The sequence below is a fragment of the Garra rufa genome, chromosome 24, assembly GCF_049309525.1.
Source record: "Garra rufa chromosome 24, GarRuf1.0, whole genome shotgun sequence".
NCBI lineage: Eukaryota > Metazoa > Chordata > Actinopteri > Cypriniformes > Cyprinidae > Garra > Garra rufa.
The window spans coordinates 38421221-38434975 of NC_133384.1; the positions used below are offsets into that span (position 1 = coordinate 38421221).

At 40.4% G+C, this 13755-nt stretch overlaps 2 protein-coding genes across 2 annotated transcripts; both read right to left on the bottom strand.

Moving 5' to 3' along the window:
• Positions 1-896: 896 nt before the first annotated feature.
• LOC141300383 (tripartite motif-containing protein 16-like protein) lies at positions 897-3958 on the bottom strand. Its single transcript, XM_073830655.1, has 5 exons — positions 3796-3958; positions 3604-3734; positions 1875-2028; positions 1687-1734; positions 897-1464 (listed from the first exon to the last, which is right to left on the bottom strand). Exons 1-5 carry the CDS (start codon positions 3956-3958, stop codon positions 941-943), a joined length of 1020 nt encoding a protein of 339 aa, XP_073686756.1. The 3' UTR covers positions 897-940.
• On the bottom strand, positions 3186-11991 carry LOC141300195 (tripartite motif-containing protein 16-like). Its single transcript, XM_073830531.1, has 6 exons — positions 11390-11991; positions 7667-7762; positions 7338-7571; positions 6893-7055; positions 6708-6749; positions 3186-6486 (listed from the first exon to the last, which is right to left on the bottom strand). Exons 1-6 carry the CDS (start codon positions 11957-11959, stop codon positions 5960-5962), a joined length of 1632 nt encoding a protein of 543 aa, XP_073686632.1. The 5' UTR covers positions 11960-11991; the 3' UTR covers positions 3186-5959.
• Between the last annotated feature and the right edge of the window lie 1764 nt (positions 11992-13755).

Below are 13755 nucleotides of genomic sequence, written 5' to 3' on the forward strand. Positions count from 1 at the left end.
CTGGACCACAAAACTAGACATAAATAGCACAGGTATATTTGTAGCAATAGTTAATAATACATTGTATGGGTCACAATAATAGATTTTTCTTTTAAGCCAAAAATCATTAGGATATTAAGTAAAGATCATGTTCCATGAAAATATTTTTAAACTTAATTGATAATATGCCTTGCTAAGAACTTAATTTGGACAACATTAAAGGTGATTTTCTCGATATTTCGATTTTTTTGCACCCTCAGATTTTAGATTTTTAAATAGTTGTATCTCAGCCAAATATTGTCCTATCCTAACAAACCATACATCAATGGAAAACTTATTTATTCAGCTTTCAGATAATAATAATAATAATAATAATAATAATAATAATAATAAAAAATCACCATTATGACTCCAAAGCAATATTTCTAAAACACAACCATGTCGACTAGGGGTAGGAAACTTTTGGTACCTCGTTTTTTATTTAAATCGATTATTGGGGTCACGATTCAATTAAAAATCTATTCACGATTTTTCTATTTTTAATCACAATTCACAATTTTTCATCATTTTTTTTGTGCACACTAGACATCAAATGCACCAGTATTTTAATACTAAAACACACCAGTCTATAGTATGGGTAGTCCTGACTAAAGAAATCAGTGTTACCTATTAACTTCCCATCAAATTAAAAATCACAACATCTCTGTTTGAAACCTGCTATTTGCAGAATTATCATATTTACATTGGCACACACACACACACACACACACACTGATCTTTCTGTCTATATGAGGATTTTTTACACACATGTATTCTGACATGTTATTTCAGTGACAGAATTTCAGTTGCAGCATTAATGTCATGAAGAGAAAAGCAGATACTCTAACATTTCACTGTTACTGATTTATTGTGCAGCTCAGAGCATTATGGGCAGAATCTCTCATCAGTCTATTCTGATTCATCAACATAGTTTCACTGATGATCCATTATAAACATAAAACCCAGGATAGAGCGGCTGAGTGAATGTGGTCTGGACTGTGTGGATGAGGCTCATTGTGTCAGAGACGCTGTAGAAGGACAGAGTTCCTGCACTGTGATCCACATACACTCCTATTCTACTGCTGATGGACTTTACAGGGAGATCAGTCTGTATGTTATTGTGTCTGAATGAGTATCTGGAGGGACAGCAGTACAAACGCCAGGACTGATCATTATATCCAAACAAACACTCATCACCTGATCCCTTCCTGCCGATGCTCTTATATGACACTGATATAAACACACCAATATCTCCACTCCACTCCAGCTCCCAGTAACAGCGTCCACACACACTCTCTCTACACAACACCTGCTGATAAAAATTAAATCTGTCTGGATGATCAGGATACGGCTGGGCTGTGTCAGTGACAGTCATCACTCTGTTGCTCTCAGACAGAAGGAGGTGTTTATACACTGTGTTCAGATCCAGAGTGAGCTGATGGGAAACTGATGGAGATAAAACAGATCAGAATCAGGAATTATGAATGTGTTTAATCCTTTCATGTAGCTGAACTCTTCATGTTCAGTGTATCATCAGTGTCTCAGTACAGATGACCAGATATCCTGTGCAAATCATCATTTACATCATCAGTTATAAAACTACTTCACCTTCTAAAAGAACATGAACACACTCAGTGAGTTTCTCTACTAGTTTTCTTACTGACTTACATTGTAAGAAGTCATTCCTGACGCTGGGAACAATGTTGTTGGATGTGACTGTGGAAATCAACAGACATGAACAGTGTGATTCTCATGATCCTGCATTTATTCCTAAGGCAATTCTAATATGATGTTCTCCATGATATGAGATTATGATGGACTCATTTCTGAGAGCAGATGCATCTCCAGGACTTTACCTCTGTCTGAGATCTTCTTGAGCTCCTCTTTGCAAGAATCTTCTAGTTTGTCACTCAGCTGACAGAGAATTTCTCTCAGGTCATCAAAAGAGAAGACAGAACTGAAGGGATCTTCATTTACGTATTCAGGAGGTGCTGAGAGAGACTGGAAACTCTACAGAAAACAGAAATCAAAACTCATCAACTCCACATTTTATCCAGTAACCTGCACCATCATCAGATTTGTGCTGCTTTTGTTGACTTGAGTGACCTTTAGTAACTTACCTCAACCCAGCACTTTCACAGCATCAGCTTCATTCTTTGCATATTCATTATATCACATTAGAGCTACATATTATAGTATTTGCCACTTAATTATGTGAACTTTCTAGAAAATAGTTTGGATGATCAAACATCTGCTAAGAACATTTTTGTCCATCCAACTGGTCAAGCACATCAATAGAGTCTCTTTATAGGCTTGAGTAGATTTGCTCAAAAAAGCAGCTCAAAGGCTGCGATAAGACTGACCATTAGTTATAACTTTAGAGCGGTTAGTGACACCAAAACTTCACAAACATGAGACTGTATATTAGCGATAAGTCTCATCAGGATTTCAGACAAAAATGAAAGTTGCTGCAAATAATGCAGTGTTTGATTTTGCATTAAATCCTCACGGCCAAAGATATTTGGGGCTGATTTCCAGTTTGACCGACCCACCGCTGGTTTCAGCCAGAGCAGCCCACTTTAGACCACGAGTCTGCTCTAGCTCCACCCGGGTCGGTAGGGTCTGCATCAGCTCCAATTCAGAACACTTCGCCTATCCTATGTCGGCCAAGGAGGCCATCTCAATTATATCGTTGGGTAATTAGTCTGTATATAAATTGCGGGCTTGTGTTTAACTTTCACTTTCGAGTTTCACAATCATACGGAGAGGTAGTAATCAAGTAACCCTAAACCAAACCCTAATCCTAACCTTAACCATATAGTAAGTATATGTAGTTATTTAATATTACTCAGTACACTGTAACAAGGACACCTTAAAGCTGCAGTCCACAAGTTTTGCCTCTTTGTCGCCATCTCTGTTTGAAACCTGCAACTGCAGTTATTTACAGAATTATTTGCATATTTATCATATTGGATGAATCCAGTGTTTTAAGGAGTATCCACCGGTGTGGATACTGTACTTAGGAATCACAGATTCTACGTCTTGGAAGAATGACTCAAATAAGAATTTTCACTCCCACACACACTGATCTTACTGTCTTTATTACACACATTTATTCAGACATGTTATTTCATGAAGAGAAGAGACTATAACATCTCACCGTTACAGATAGTTAATGCAGCTCAAAGCATTATGCACTCAAAAAATACTTTGGTCTAAAGATAAACTTTATGTAATTAAATTGCATGCAAATTTTCCATGCATTTGGATTACATAGTTTTAATATAAACATATTAATAAACTTAATGTGATTCATATGCATCAGTCATATGTGAATGAAACAGGTAAGATTTATGTAATAGTTCCCAGTGTTAAACAAGCACTGCTCAGTGTTCATGTGTTTCCATTCTACAGAGTGTTCAAGTAGCATTGACACAGTGTTGGAGTTGAGGAGATCATTATGTGATGATTGACCATTAATGATGAACACCTGCTGAATGACCAATTTAAAGAAAAATTCAAGAACTACAACTGACTTCAGCCACAGTCAAGATGAAATCAACGGAAATAAAACAATACATTTACCCCCGGTTTCTCTGTTTGAGATCTTCTTGAGTCTGAACTGAGACTGAGACAAACTGGACAAAATGGAGGTGACCCATGGCAGAACTCATGGAGGCAGGATCCAAGGTGGAAACCTGAGCCAGACTGTAACACTGGGAGATAAGGGTTCAGGTAACATCTAATGGACAGAGTGACCCGGTTAAATCGAAGGACCTGGAGACCAAAGGCGGAGCTCCGGCAAATAAGTGGCTGAGGTGCCAGAGGACTGTGGTGAAAATGAAGTGAGTAAGAACCACGCTGGAGCCTGAGGGAAGGATAAGCCAATGGACTTGTAGAGATGAAGACAAGGAGCGTAGCCAAGATCCCGGAAGTCCATGACAATAACAGAGAGTTAATTGAGCTGAGCAGAGCAGAGCAGAAGTGGGGAGCAGAAGCCCTATGGCTTTTCAGGGCTGCATGGCAGAGGCTGATGGTAGGATGAGGGGCACCAATGGAGGCAGAGCTGAGAGAATGGCTAACTTAAGGGGAGCATGTAGGAGAGGAAGACTGGGTGAAGACGCAGACTCAGTGATGGACAGGGCTGATGCAATGAACATTGTGCTTGATGTGACTGGTCACATCAAAGACTGTAAGCTGAATGGAATCAGCAACAATGGAGACTCTTGCGCTGAGTGCAATCATAACAACAAAAACACAGGAGGAAGGTTTAGGGGAAGGCAGGGTAGAAGCACTAACTCCATTTCCCAGTGAATTAACTATATTTGCTTATCCAGTTCCACTAAAATCTTCACTGGTACGGATGACATGACTGGCTCAGTGCTCATACAGCTGGTTAGCCAGGACTTTGAGCTCCTCTTGTGGGACAGATGTGGTTGGTGGCTCTAGCTCTTTATTAGGCATTGGCTTGAATTGATCTCTGTGGTGGGAATGAGCTGGGTCTCTCGACCACACCAGACAAAGGAACAGAACCGAACTGTCAGTACAAATAGACAGGGTAACAAGGTAACTGAGGAGTAATAGACATCATCACTCAGCAGGACTAACACACACAGTAATCTTAGGGTCTATATGAGGATTTTTCAGTATTAATGTCATGTAGAGAAAAGAGATTCCGTAGCATCTCACTGTTAAAGGAGTAGTTCACTTTCAGAACAACTATTTACAAATAATTTACTCCCCACCTTGTCATCCAAGATGTTTATGTCTTTTTTTCTTCAGTGGTCAAGAAATTATGTTTTTTTGAGATAAACATTTCTGGAAATTTCTCCATATAATGGACTTAAATGGTGCCCCGATTTTTTAATCTTCAAAATGCTGTTTAAATGCAGTTTAAATGCGGCTTCAAATGGCTGTAAACAATCCCAGTCGACGAAGTAGGGTCTTGTCTACCGACACGTTCGGTCATTTTCTTAGAAAAATATATTTTTATATACCTTTTAGGCACTGAAACTCGTCCAGCACTAGGGCTTGTAGTGCGTGTTTGCGACTCCTCGTACTCACGTTGAAAGGTCACGCGTGACGTATGCGACACTACAGACCCAGTGTTTACAAAGCGAACTTGAGAAGAGAGAAGTGCAACACAATCAAACACTCTTTAGCAACAAGGTACAGCATAAAGTACAACGATGTCGGATGACTTTGAAGCTAGAGGAGCACTTGAGTGGAGTTTTTCACCGTTTCCTACCTTTTTGAGCCGGAATACACAGACGATGAACTCTGTCAGAGAGAGAATACTGCAGCGGCGGCGGCTACACAAGCCGATAATTGTTCAGATTGGTAATGGGAGAGGTCTTCCTTACTGGGATGATTGTGGCAGATTTTAGACAGGACGGGATGACTGCCTGAGCCATTTCCAACGGAGCAGGAATCTCAGTGCTGTCACGACTGGACCACATTTGTTCCACTGTTACAAACAATCGGTGAGTCAGGTGATGGGACTGCTTCAAGCATTCGCTGCATTACAGAGTACAGTGGACATAGTACGTAGAAGCACGAACGTGCCCTAGTGCTGGACGAGTTTCAGTGCTTAAAAAGTGTGTAAAAATATTTTTTTCTAAGAAAATGAGCAACATTTCGGTAGACAAGACCCTTCTTCGCCGTTTACAGCCATTTGAAGCCGCATTTAAACGGCATTTTGAAGATTCAAAAATCGGGGCACCATTTAAGTCCATTATATGGAGAAATTTCCAGATATGTATATCTCAAAAAACATAATTTCTTGACGACTGAAGAAATAAAGACATAAATATCTTGGATGACAAGGGGGTGAGTAAATTATATGTAAATTTTTGTTCTGAAAGTGAACGACTCCTTTAATGATTTATCATGCAGCTTAAAGCATTATTGGTAAAATCTCTTGTCAGTCTAATCTGATTCATCAAAACAGTTTCACTGATGATCCAAGATCGACACAAAACCCAGGATAGAGCGGCTGAGTGAATGTGGTCTGGACTGTGTGGATGAGGCTCATTGTGTCAGAGACGCTGTAGAAGGACAGAGTTCCTGCACTGTGATCCACATACACTCCTATTCTACTGCTGATGGACTCTACAGGGAGATCAGTCACGATATTATTGTGTATGAATGAATATCTGGAGGGAGTGCAGTACAAGCTCCAGGACTGATCATTAGATCCAAACAAACACTCTTTACCCCGTCCCTTCCTGCTGACGCTCTTATATGACACTGATATATACACACCAAATACAGATCCACTCCACTTCAGCTCCCAATAACAGCGTCCACACACACTCTCTCTACACAACACCTGCTGATAATAATCAAATCTGTCTGGATGATCAGGATATGGCTGATCTGTGCCAGTGTATTTAATCACTCCATTGCTCTCAGACAGACGGAGGCGTTTATGTGCTGTGTTCAGATCCAGAGTGAGCGGATGGGAATCTGATGGGGATAAAACACATCAGAATCAGAAATTATGAATCTGTTTGATCTTTTCATGAAGCTGAACTCTTTATGTTTAGTGTCACATCAGTGTCTCAGTACAGATGACCAGATATCTTGTGCAAATCATCATTTACACCACCATTATAAAACACTTCTTTGACCTTCTACAAGAACAAGAACACACTCAGTGAGTTCTGCTTGTTTTCTTACTGACTTACATTGTAGGAAGTCGTGCCTGGTCCAAAGAACAATATTGGTGAATGTGACTGTGGAAATCAACAGACATGAACAGTGTGATTCTCATGATGCTGCATCCATTCTAAGACATTTCTAATATGATGTTCTCCATGATATGAGATGATGATGAATGACGTTTCTGAGAGCAGATCAATCTCCAGTACTTTACCTCTGTCTGAGATCTTCTTGAGCTTCTCTTCGCACAAATCCTCCAGTTCGCCTTTCAGCTTATGAACAGATTCTGTCAGGCCATCAGATGAGAAGAGAGAAATGAAGGGATCGCCATTTACGTCTGTAGATTCAGGAGGTGCTGAGAGAGACTGGAAACTCTACATAAAATAGAAATCAAAACTCATCAGCTCCACACACCGACACTGCTTATACAAGTGATTTAAAGCAAAAGAACAATTCTGATATGAGCGATGAACAGGTAAGAAGAGCTCAGAGAAATGTTTCTTAAAAGATTTTCCAAGCTTAAAGTCATTTGTAAGTGATGTTTCTTCTAAAAGATGATCAGATGAGAGTCTGACTGATGTTTCTCTGTGAGTCTGGTGTCACAGCAGGATCTGGCTCAAGTCCACTATGATCCTGTTCTTCTAGATCTCTGTTACCTGCAGGAACTGGATGTGATCCTGTGTGTGTGAAAGCTGCTCCAGCTCAGCATCTCTCCTCCTCAGATCATTGATCTCCTGCTCCAGTCGCTCCAGTCGTTCTTCAGCTCGACTCACTGCAGTCTTTCCCTGATCTCTGATCAGCCGTATCAGCTCAGAGCGGCTTCTCTCAATGGAGCGGATGAGCTCAGTAAAGATCCTCTCACTGTCCTCCACTGCTGTCTGTGCAGAGCGCTGTTAGGACACACAGTGATTCAGGCTTCAGTGGGACTGAAAGAGTAGAGTCTGAATTGAGACTGAGACAAACTTCTCTTCTTCTCCAGACTCACCTTATGAGACTCCACAGTCTCTCTCAGCAGCTGAACATCTTTCTCTCTCTGCTGGATTCTCTGCTGGAACGTCTTCTGTGTCTCCTTCAGCTGCTTCTGCAGGACGAACAGATGACAGTAAATCTCACAGAAAACTACTGGCATTAAATCATCATGTGAACAGATGAATACAGTAAAAGTGGACTTGATAACCAATGTCTGTAGGTTTAAACTCCAGAAAGGATGAATGATCATTTACCACCATTGTACATGAATTACTATGAATAGTAAGGCCTGTTTCATATGGGGTTATTTTTGTGTCTTTATTATTCAAACAAACATACTGTGTTTGAGAGTAAAACTAATTATTTTGTAATTAAAAAATAAAAGTTTGCAAAAAAAAGTCTTCTTAAATCTCAAAAATAAAGAAATTGATAACAAAATTATTTGCAGTGCGTGTAATTTTTTTTACAATCTTTATTTTTCTTTGTGCACTTCAAACGCTTTTCATCGCGAAACCACAAAAGTTGCTCTCTTTTCTGCTGTCTTTTTTTGCGGGTCTAAATTTTTTGTTTGCGAGTTGAAAAGTTTTGCTTGCGAGTAAAGATGAATCTCAGTGGGCGGTCTCTACCTACCAGGATGAAAGGCCTTTTTCTATTGGTCACTCTCGATTGAAGTGACCACGCCCACTACGTTTCCCCGCTCAGGCCCGCTGAGGAACGAGTGAGTGAGGTTCTATCAGCCATGGCGAACAAAAGGGTGTTTACTGAGGAAGATAACTAATTTAACGTCTTAAACTGAGTGACAAGTGAATTTATGTAGTCTCTCTTCTCATGCTCACCCATTTAAATACGTAACATTAGCTAAGCTCGTCTGTAGTTCGGTGATACCGTTGAATTGGATTATTAGCCAGTGTAGCTAACGTTAGCTGCCAGAGCCCCCAATAGTAAAGCGTCAGGCCATTATTTTCTGGGGGGGTAACTTAAACTAAAATATGAGTCACGTTAGTAGAGTTTTGATAGATGATGATTGTAATCAAGGTAAAGACCACCATGACCACCAGCAGGAGTCGTACAGTAGTGATGGGAAGTTCGGTTCTTTTCCGCGAACCGGTTCTTTCGGACAGTTCGTTTCAAAGAACCGGTTAAAAAAACGGTTCACCAGTTCTTTTACGCTATGACGTCATTAACGTAGTTACTATCGTCCCGCACCCATATACAGTTACATGCAGTGATCATATGAGTAAGTTTTACAAGTCTTGATTTAATAAATTATAAGATAAATTAATTCTAATCAGAAACACGATCAGTTTACTGCACATGCACAATCCATAAAGACTTATTTGTTATAAACATAAAGTCCTCAGTTAACTGCTCATAGCATTAGCACAGAGACAGTGGTAAAAAAAGAACTAGTTCAGTTCAGATGGAGTCAGTCATAGCAGGAGCTTGTTTGTTTGGCAGCTGCACGAGTCACGCATGCGCACAGTATCAGCTCATCGATTCTCGAATCGGACGCGTCCGAAAGAAACCAGTTCTCGTTCAGTGTACTGGTGATCCGACAACCGCTGCAACCGCTTCTTGAGTCGAGAATGAGATCGGAGAACTCACACAGAGAGTGACTGAAACGTGCCGCTTGGTTTGCTTGTCCAGTAGTTTGATTACGTCATTTTTATCATTATACCACCTTTAAAAGTTAAATAAAACATTTTTTTTAATAAATAATTTTTGTTTGAACATGGTTCAAATTATAGTTGTGAATAGTTTCATTAAAACATTGTTTATTTAATACAAACACAATTTTTGCATGTCATCATTATCTTTTATTACAGTGCAGCTAATTCATAAATCACATGTTTTCTTTTAATCAAACATCTCATTTATTATGATACCACGGCACTTCCCTGACCAAGATCATAAAAACCCTTTTAGCCAATAACCTAACAGAATCCTTAAGTAAACTATTAACAAAACGTTTAACAAAATAGACCAACTTGACTAATGTGCTTCAATTCATCCGCTTGAAAAATGACACGCATGCGCACAGTATCAGCTCATCGATTCTCAAATCGGACGCGTCCGAAAGAAACCGGTTCTCGTTCAGTGTACTGGTGATCCGACAACCGCTGCAACCGATTCATGACTCAAGAACGACAACCGCTCTGGCAGCTGCTCTGCTCATGCGCACCATCAGCTCTCTTTTCACAGCCGTTCAAACACTGTTTGAGTAACTGAATAACTCGGGAAATTGATTTATTTTGAATCAGAGGGAGTGTCGGGCACGTTAAAAAGTAAAAACCTTTAAGTCATTTGTGGATTAGTGCTTAGTAGAGACGCGAACCGTTTCAAACGATTCAGTTCGATTTGGTGAACTGGTTCAACCGGTTCACTAAGAAGATCCGGTTAAATAGAACGATTCGTTCGCGAACCGGACATCACTATCGTACAGTAGCGGTATCAACATTAAGTGACATGGCATCTGACGCACGGAAGCTGCGGCAGCAGTGACCGTGACAAAGTCCATCGGTACATGTCACAAGTGTCACTGGCACTGAGGCTCCAGTGCGTCAGATGCCATGTCACTTAATGTTAATACTGGCTCTGAGTCGTAACATGAAGTAACGCACGCCGTACAAGTGTCCGTTATTACTGATAAGAAAACGCACTGTATATGCACTACTCACAATACATCATATTTCTGCTTGAACACAGTTCAGTATATTCACGTAGTTATATACAGCGAGTGTTTTATAATGAATGCTCACGTGTTTTGAATAAGTTTGTCAGGATCAGTGGTGTTTATGTACATATGGGCATCAGACGCTCCAAAACACCCTTTTCTTTTTTCATCTGTGAGGACCCAACCTAGCAATTTGCCAGGACCTTGCTCGCTAATCTAAACTAATCTAAAAATATTAAAATAATGGCCTGACGCTTTACTATTGGGGGCTCTGGCAGCTAACGTTAGCTACACTGGCTAATAATCCAATTCAACGGTATCACCGAACTACAGACGAGCTTAGCTAATGTTACGTATTTAAATGGGTGAGCATGAGAAGAGAGACTACATAAATTCACTTGTCACTCAGTTTAAGACGTTAAATTAGTTATCTTCCTCAGTAAACACCCTTTTGTTCGCCATGGCTGATAGAACCTCACTCACTCGTTCCTCAGCGGGCCTGAGCGGGGAAACGTAGTGGGCGTGGTCACTTCAATCGAGAGTGACCAATAGAAAAAGGCCTTTCATCCTGGTAGGTAGAGACCGCCCACTGAGATTCATCTTTACTCGCAAGCAAAACTTTTCAACTCGCAAACAAAAAATTTAGACCCGCAAAAAAAGACAGCAGAAAAGAGAGCAACTTTTGTGGTTTCGCGATGAAAAGTGTTTGAAGTGCACAAAGAAAAATAAAGATTGTAAAAAAAATTACACGCACTGCAAGTAATTTTGTTATCAATTTCTTTATTTTTGAGATTTAAGAAGACTATTTTTTGCAAACTTTTATTTTTTAATTACAAAATAATTAGTTTTACTCTCAAACACAGTATGTTTGTTTGAATAATAAAGACACAAAAATAACCCCATAGTTTCACACTACAAGTGTAAGTATTATGAAAGTGAAAGTGCTGCTGAAGATATGGGTTTCAAAATGAAAGTGTTTCTGCAATTAAGCTGCAACTCTACACAGAAAACAAGAATTATTCGATCACTACACTGATTATTAACTAGATTGCTAGTTCTACATACCTGTTTCTCTGTCCTCTGTGCTGCGGCTGATACAGTGTTGTGTTTTTTATGGTCATCCATACACAGCACACATATACATTTCTGGTCAGTGCGACAGAAAACCTCAAGGAGCTTCTCATGTTTCTGGCAGATCATCTCCTGCAGTCGTCCAGTGGCATCAATCAAGTTATGCCTCTTTCCTTTAAAGAAACTCTCATGTTGTTCAAGGTGATTCTGACAGTAGGAGTTCAGACACATCAGACAGGACTTGACCGCTTTGTATTTTCTTCCAGTACAGACATCACACTGCACATCTCCAGCTCCAGCGTCACAGTCAGCAGGAAGTTTGGTCTTCTTCAGTTTCTCCACCAGTTCAGCCAGCATGGTGTTTCTAGCTAAAGCAGGTCTTGGTGTGAAGGTCTGTCTGCACTGAGGGCAGCTGTAGACTCTCATCTGATCCTCCTGATCCCAGCAGTCTGTAATACAGCTCTTACAGTAACTGTGTCCACACTGGATAGTCACTGGATCCTTCAGGAGATCCAGACACACTGAACACATCAACTCATCCTGAGAAAATCTGGCTTCTGCCATTTTACTGCATGAATACAGAGTCACAAACACACGACAGCTCAGCTACACTTCAGTTTCTCTTTCCCTGAACTCCTGATTCCTGTTTTCTGGTTCTGTGTTTGAGTGACGTGTGTAAAACAGGCGTGTCTGTGAGCCTGTAAAGCATGATATTTCTACTAGATGTCAGTCTCAGACAAACACTCAAAGAATACAAGTTACAGAGAAGCAGCAAAACAGCCTTTAAAACTGCAGTAATGCTGCATCCTTATTTCTACACTTGTGCTGCAGGACTGAAAACTGTCCAGATTTACAGTTCTAGATTGCTCATATGTGATTATGTATGCTGACTACTGTTTTTAGATTAGTTTCCCAAACTGCCCTTAATGTAAGAACTGTGGTGAGTTAATAAAAGCTAATAATTAATAAAATAATAAATCTTTAAAATATAAATAACCAACACATTAACCATTGAACATTAAAAATACAAATGTTTTATTTGTTTATATGCATGTCAGTATAACCATTACTCTATCACAACTTGCTTGTGGACATGAGAATGATGAATCAGATTAGAAACAAAATAGTAAGAAAAACACAACTATAACACAAAAGTAAACACAGACAACACCAGACAAAGGAACAGAACCAACAGAATGGGGTAGCAAGCTATCTAAGGCAAGACCTTACAGCAGGAGATGGCTAAGAACATGTCCCTGAAGGTAAACGAGAGGCTGGTGAAGGACAGACGACCGATTAATCGAAGCGAAGCGCAGTGTCAGTGACATCTCTGCTGGACGTGACAAAGTTGCAAATAATTTTAACTTTGAAGCCCTGCATTGAGCTTTTGAATGACCAGCACCTGCCTGGGTCTGTGCGAATTCATCTATGGTTTTCTCTTCTCTTTCACACACCAATCCATCTCCCATTCGTTACGTCCTTTGGCTGTTTACGTTTTTATATTTATTTTTCTGCTGATGGCCCGCACCCCCCCTGCAATACTCGTGCGCCCCCCACTTTGAGAACCACTGGATTAGAGGACCTGGAGAAACTGACAGGACAGCAGTCCCAGGTGGAGCCTAGAAGAAAGGAGCCAGGGCAGAGACGATTGGTGGATAGGCCGAGGTTGAACCGGGGTCACCAAGGGAAGAGGTAGAGCCTGGGACTCCTTAAGCCAGGGCAGAGGTGGGTACCAGAAGACCTATGGCTGTTCAGGGCCGCATGGCAGAGGCTGATGGTGGGGATGAGGAGCTGAAGGGCACCAGTGGAGACAGAGCTGACGGAATGACTGGCTTCAGTGGAACATGCAGGAGAGAAAGACTGGGGGAAGAAGCAGACTCAGTGATGGACAGGACTGGGGTGATGAAGAACACTGTGCTTGATGTGACTGGTGACAACAGAGACTATAAACTAAATAGAATCAGCGATCATGAAAACACAGGTGGAAGGTTTAGGGGAAGGCAGGGTGGAAGCACTACTTTCATTTCCCAGTTGAATACTATATTTGTAATAACTATATTTGCTTATCCAGTTCCACTAAAATCCTCACTGGTACGGACGATATGACTGACTCAATGCTCACACATCTGGTTAGACTCATTTAAAGACAGATTTAAAGCTCCTGAATTCTTTAATTCAGACATTCTAAACAACTACAGAGTAATTTTTCTAAAGTAAGTGAACCTGCCAAACAGAACAACAGGGAGATGCCAAAATACCACTCACTAAACCTGTCCATTTGAACTGGACTGACCGAATATCTGTTTGTATCCATTATAAAATGAACATACGAATGAAAAATACAGCTAATACATACTATA

Coding starts and splice junctions, on each gene's coding strand:
- LOC141300383 (XM_073830655.1), bottom strand. CDS start 3,958: ATGGACTTCCGGGATCTTGGCTACGCTCCTTGTCTTCATCTCTACAAG. Junction 2,029..3,603: donor CTCAAACAGAGAAACCGGGG/GTAAATGTATTG, acceptor TGTTTTCTGTAG/AGTTTCCAGTCTCTCTCAGC. Junction 1,735..1,874: donor CAAGAAGATCTCAGACAGAG/GTAAAGTCCTGG, acceptor TGATTTCCACAG/TCACATCCAACAACATTGTT.
- LOC141300195 (XM_073830531.1), bottom strand. CDS start 11,959: ATGGCAGAAGCCAGATTTTCTCAGGATGAGTTGATGTGTTCAGTGTGT. Junction 7,763..11,389: donor CACAGAGGACAGAGAAACAG/GTATGTAGAACT, acceptor TTCGTCCTGCAG/AAGCAGCTGAAGGAGACACA. Junction 7,056..7,337: donor ATCACATCCAGTTCCTGCAG/GTAACAGAGATC, acceptor TATTTTATGTAG/AGTTTCCAGTCTCTCTCAGC.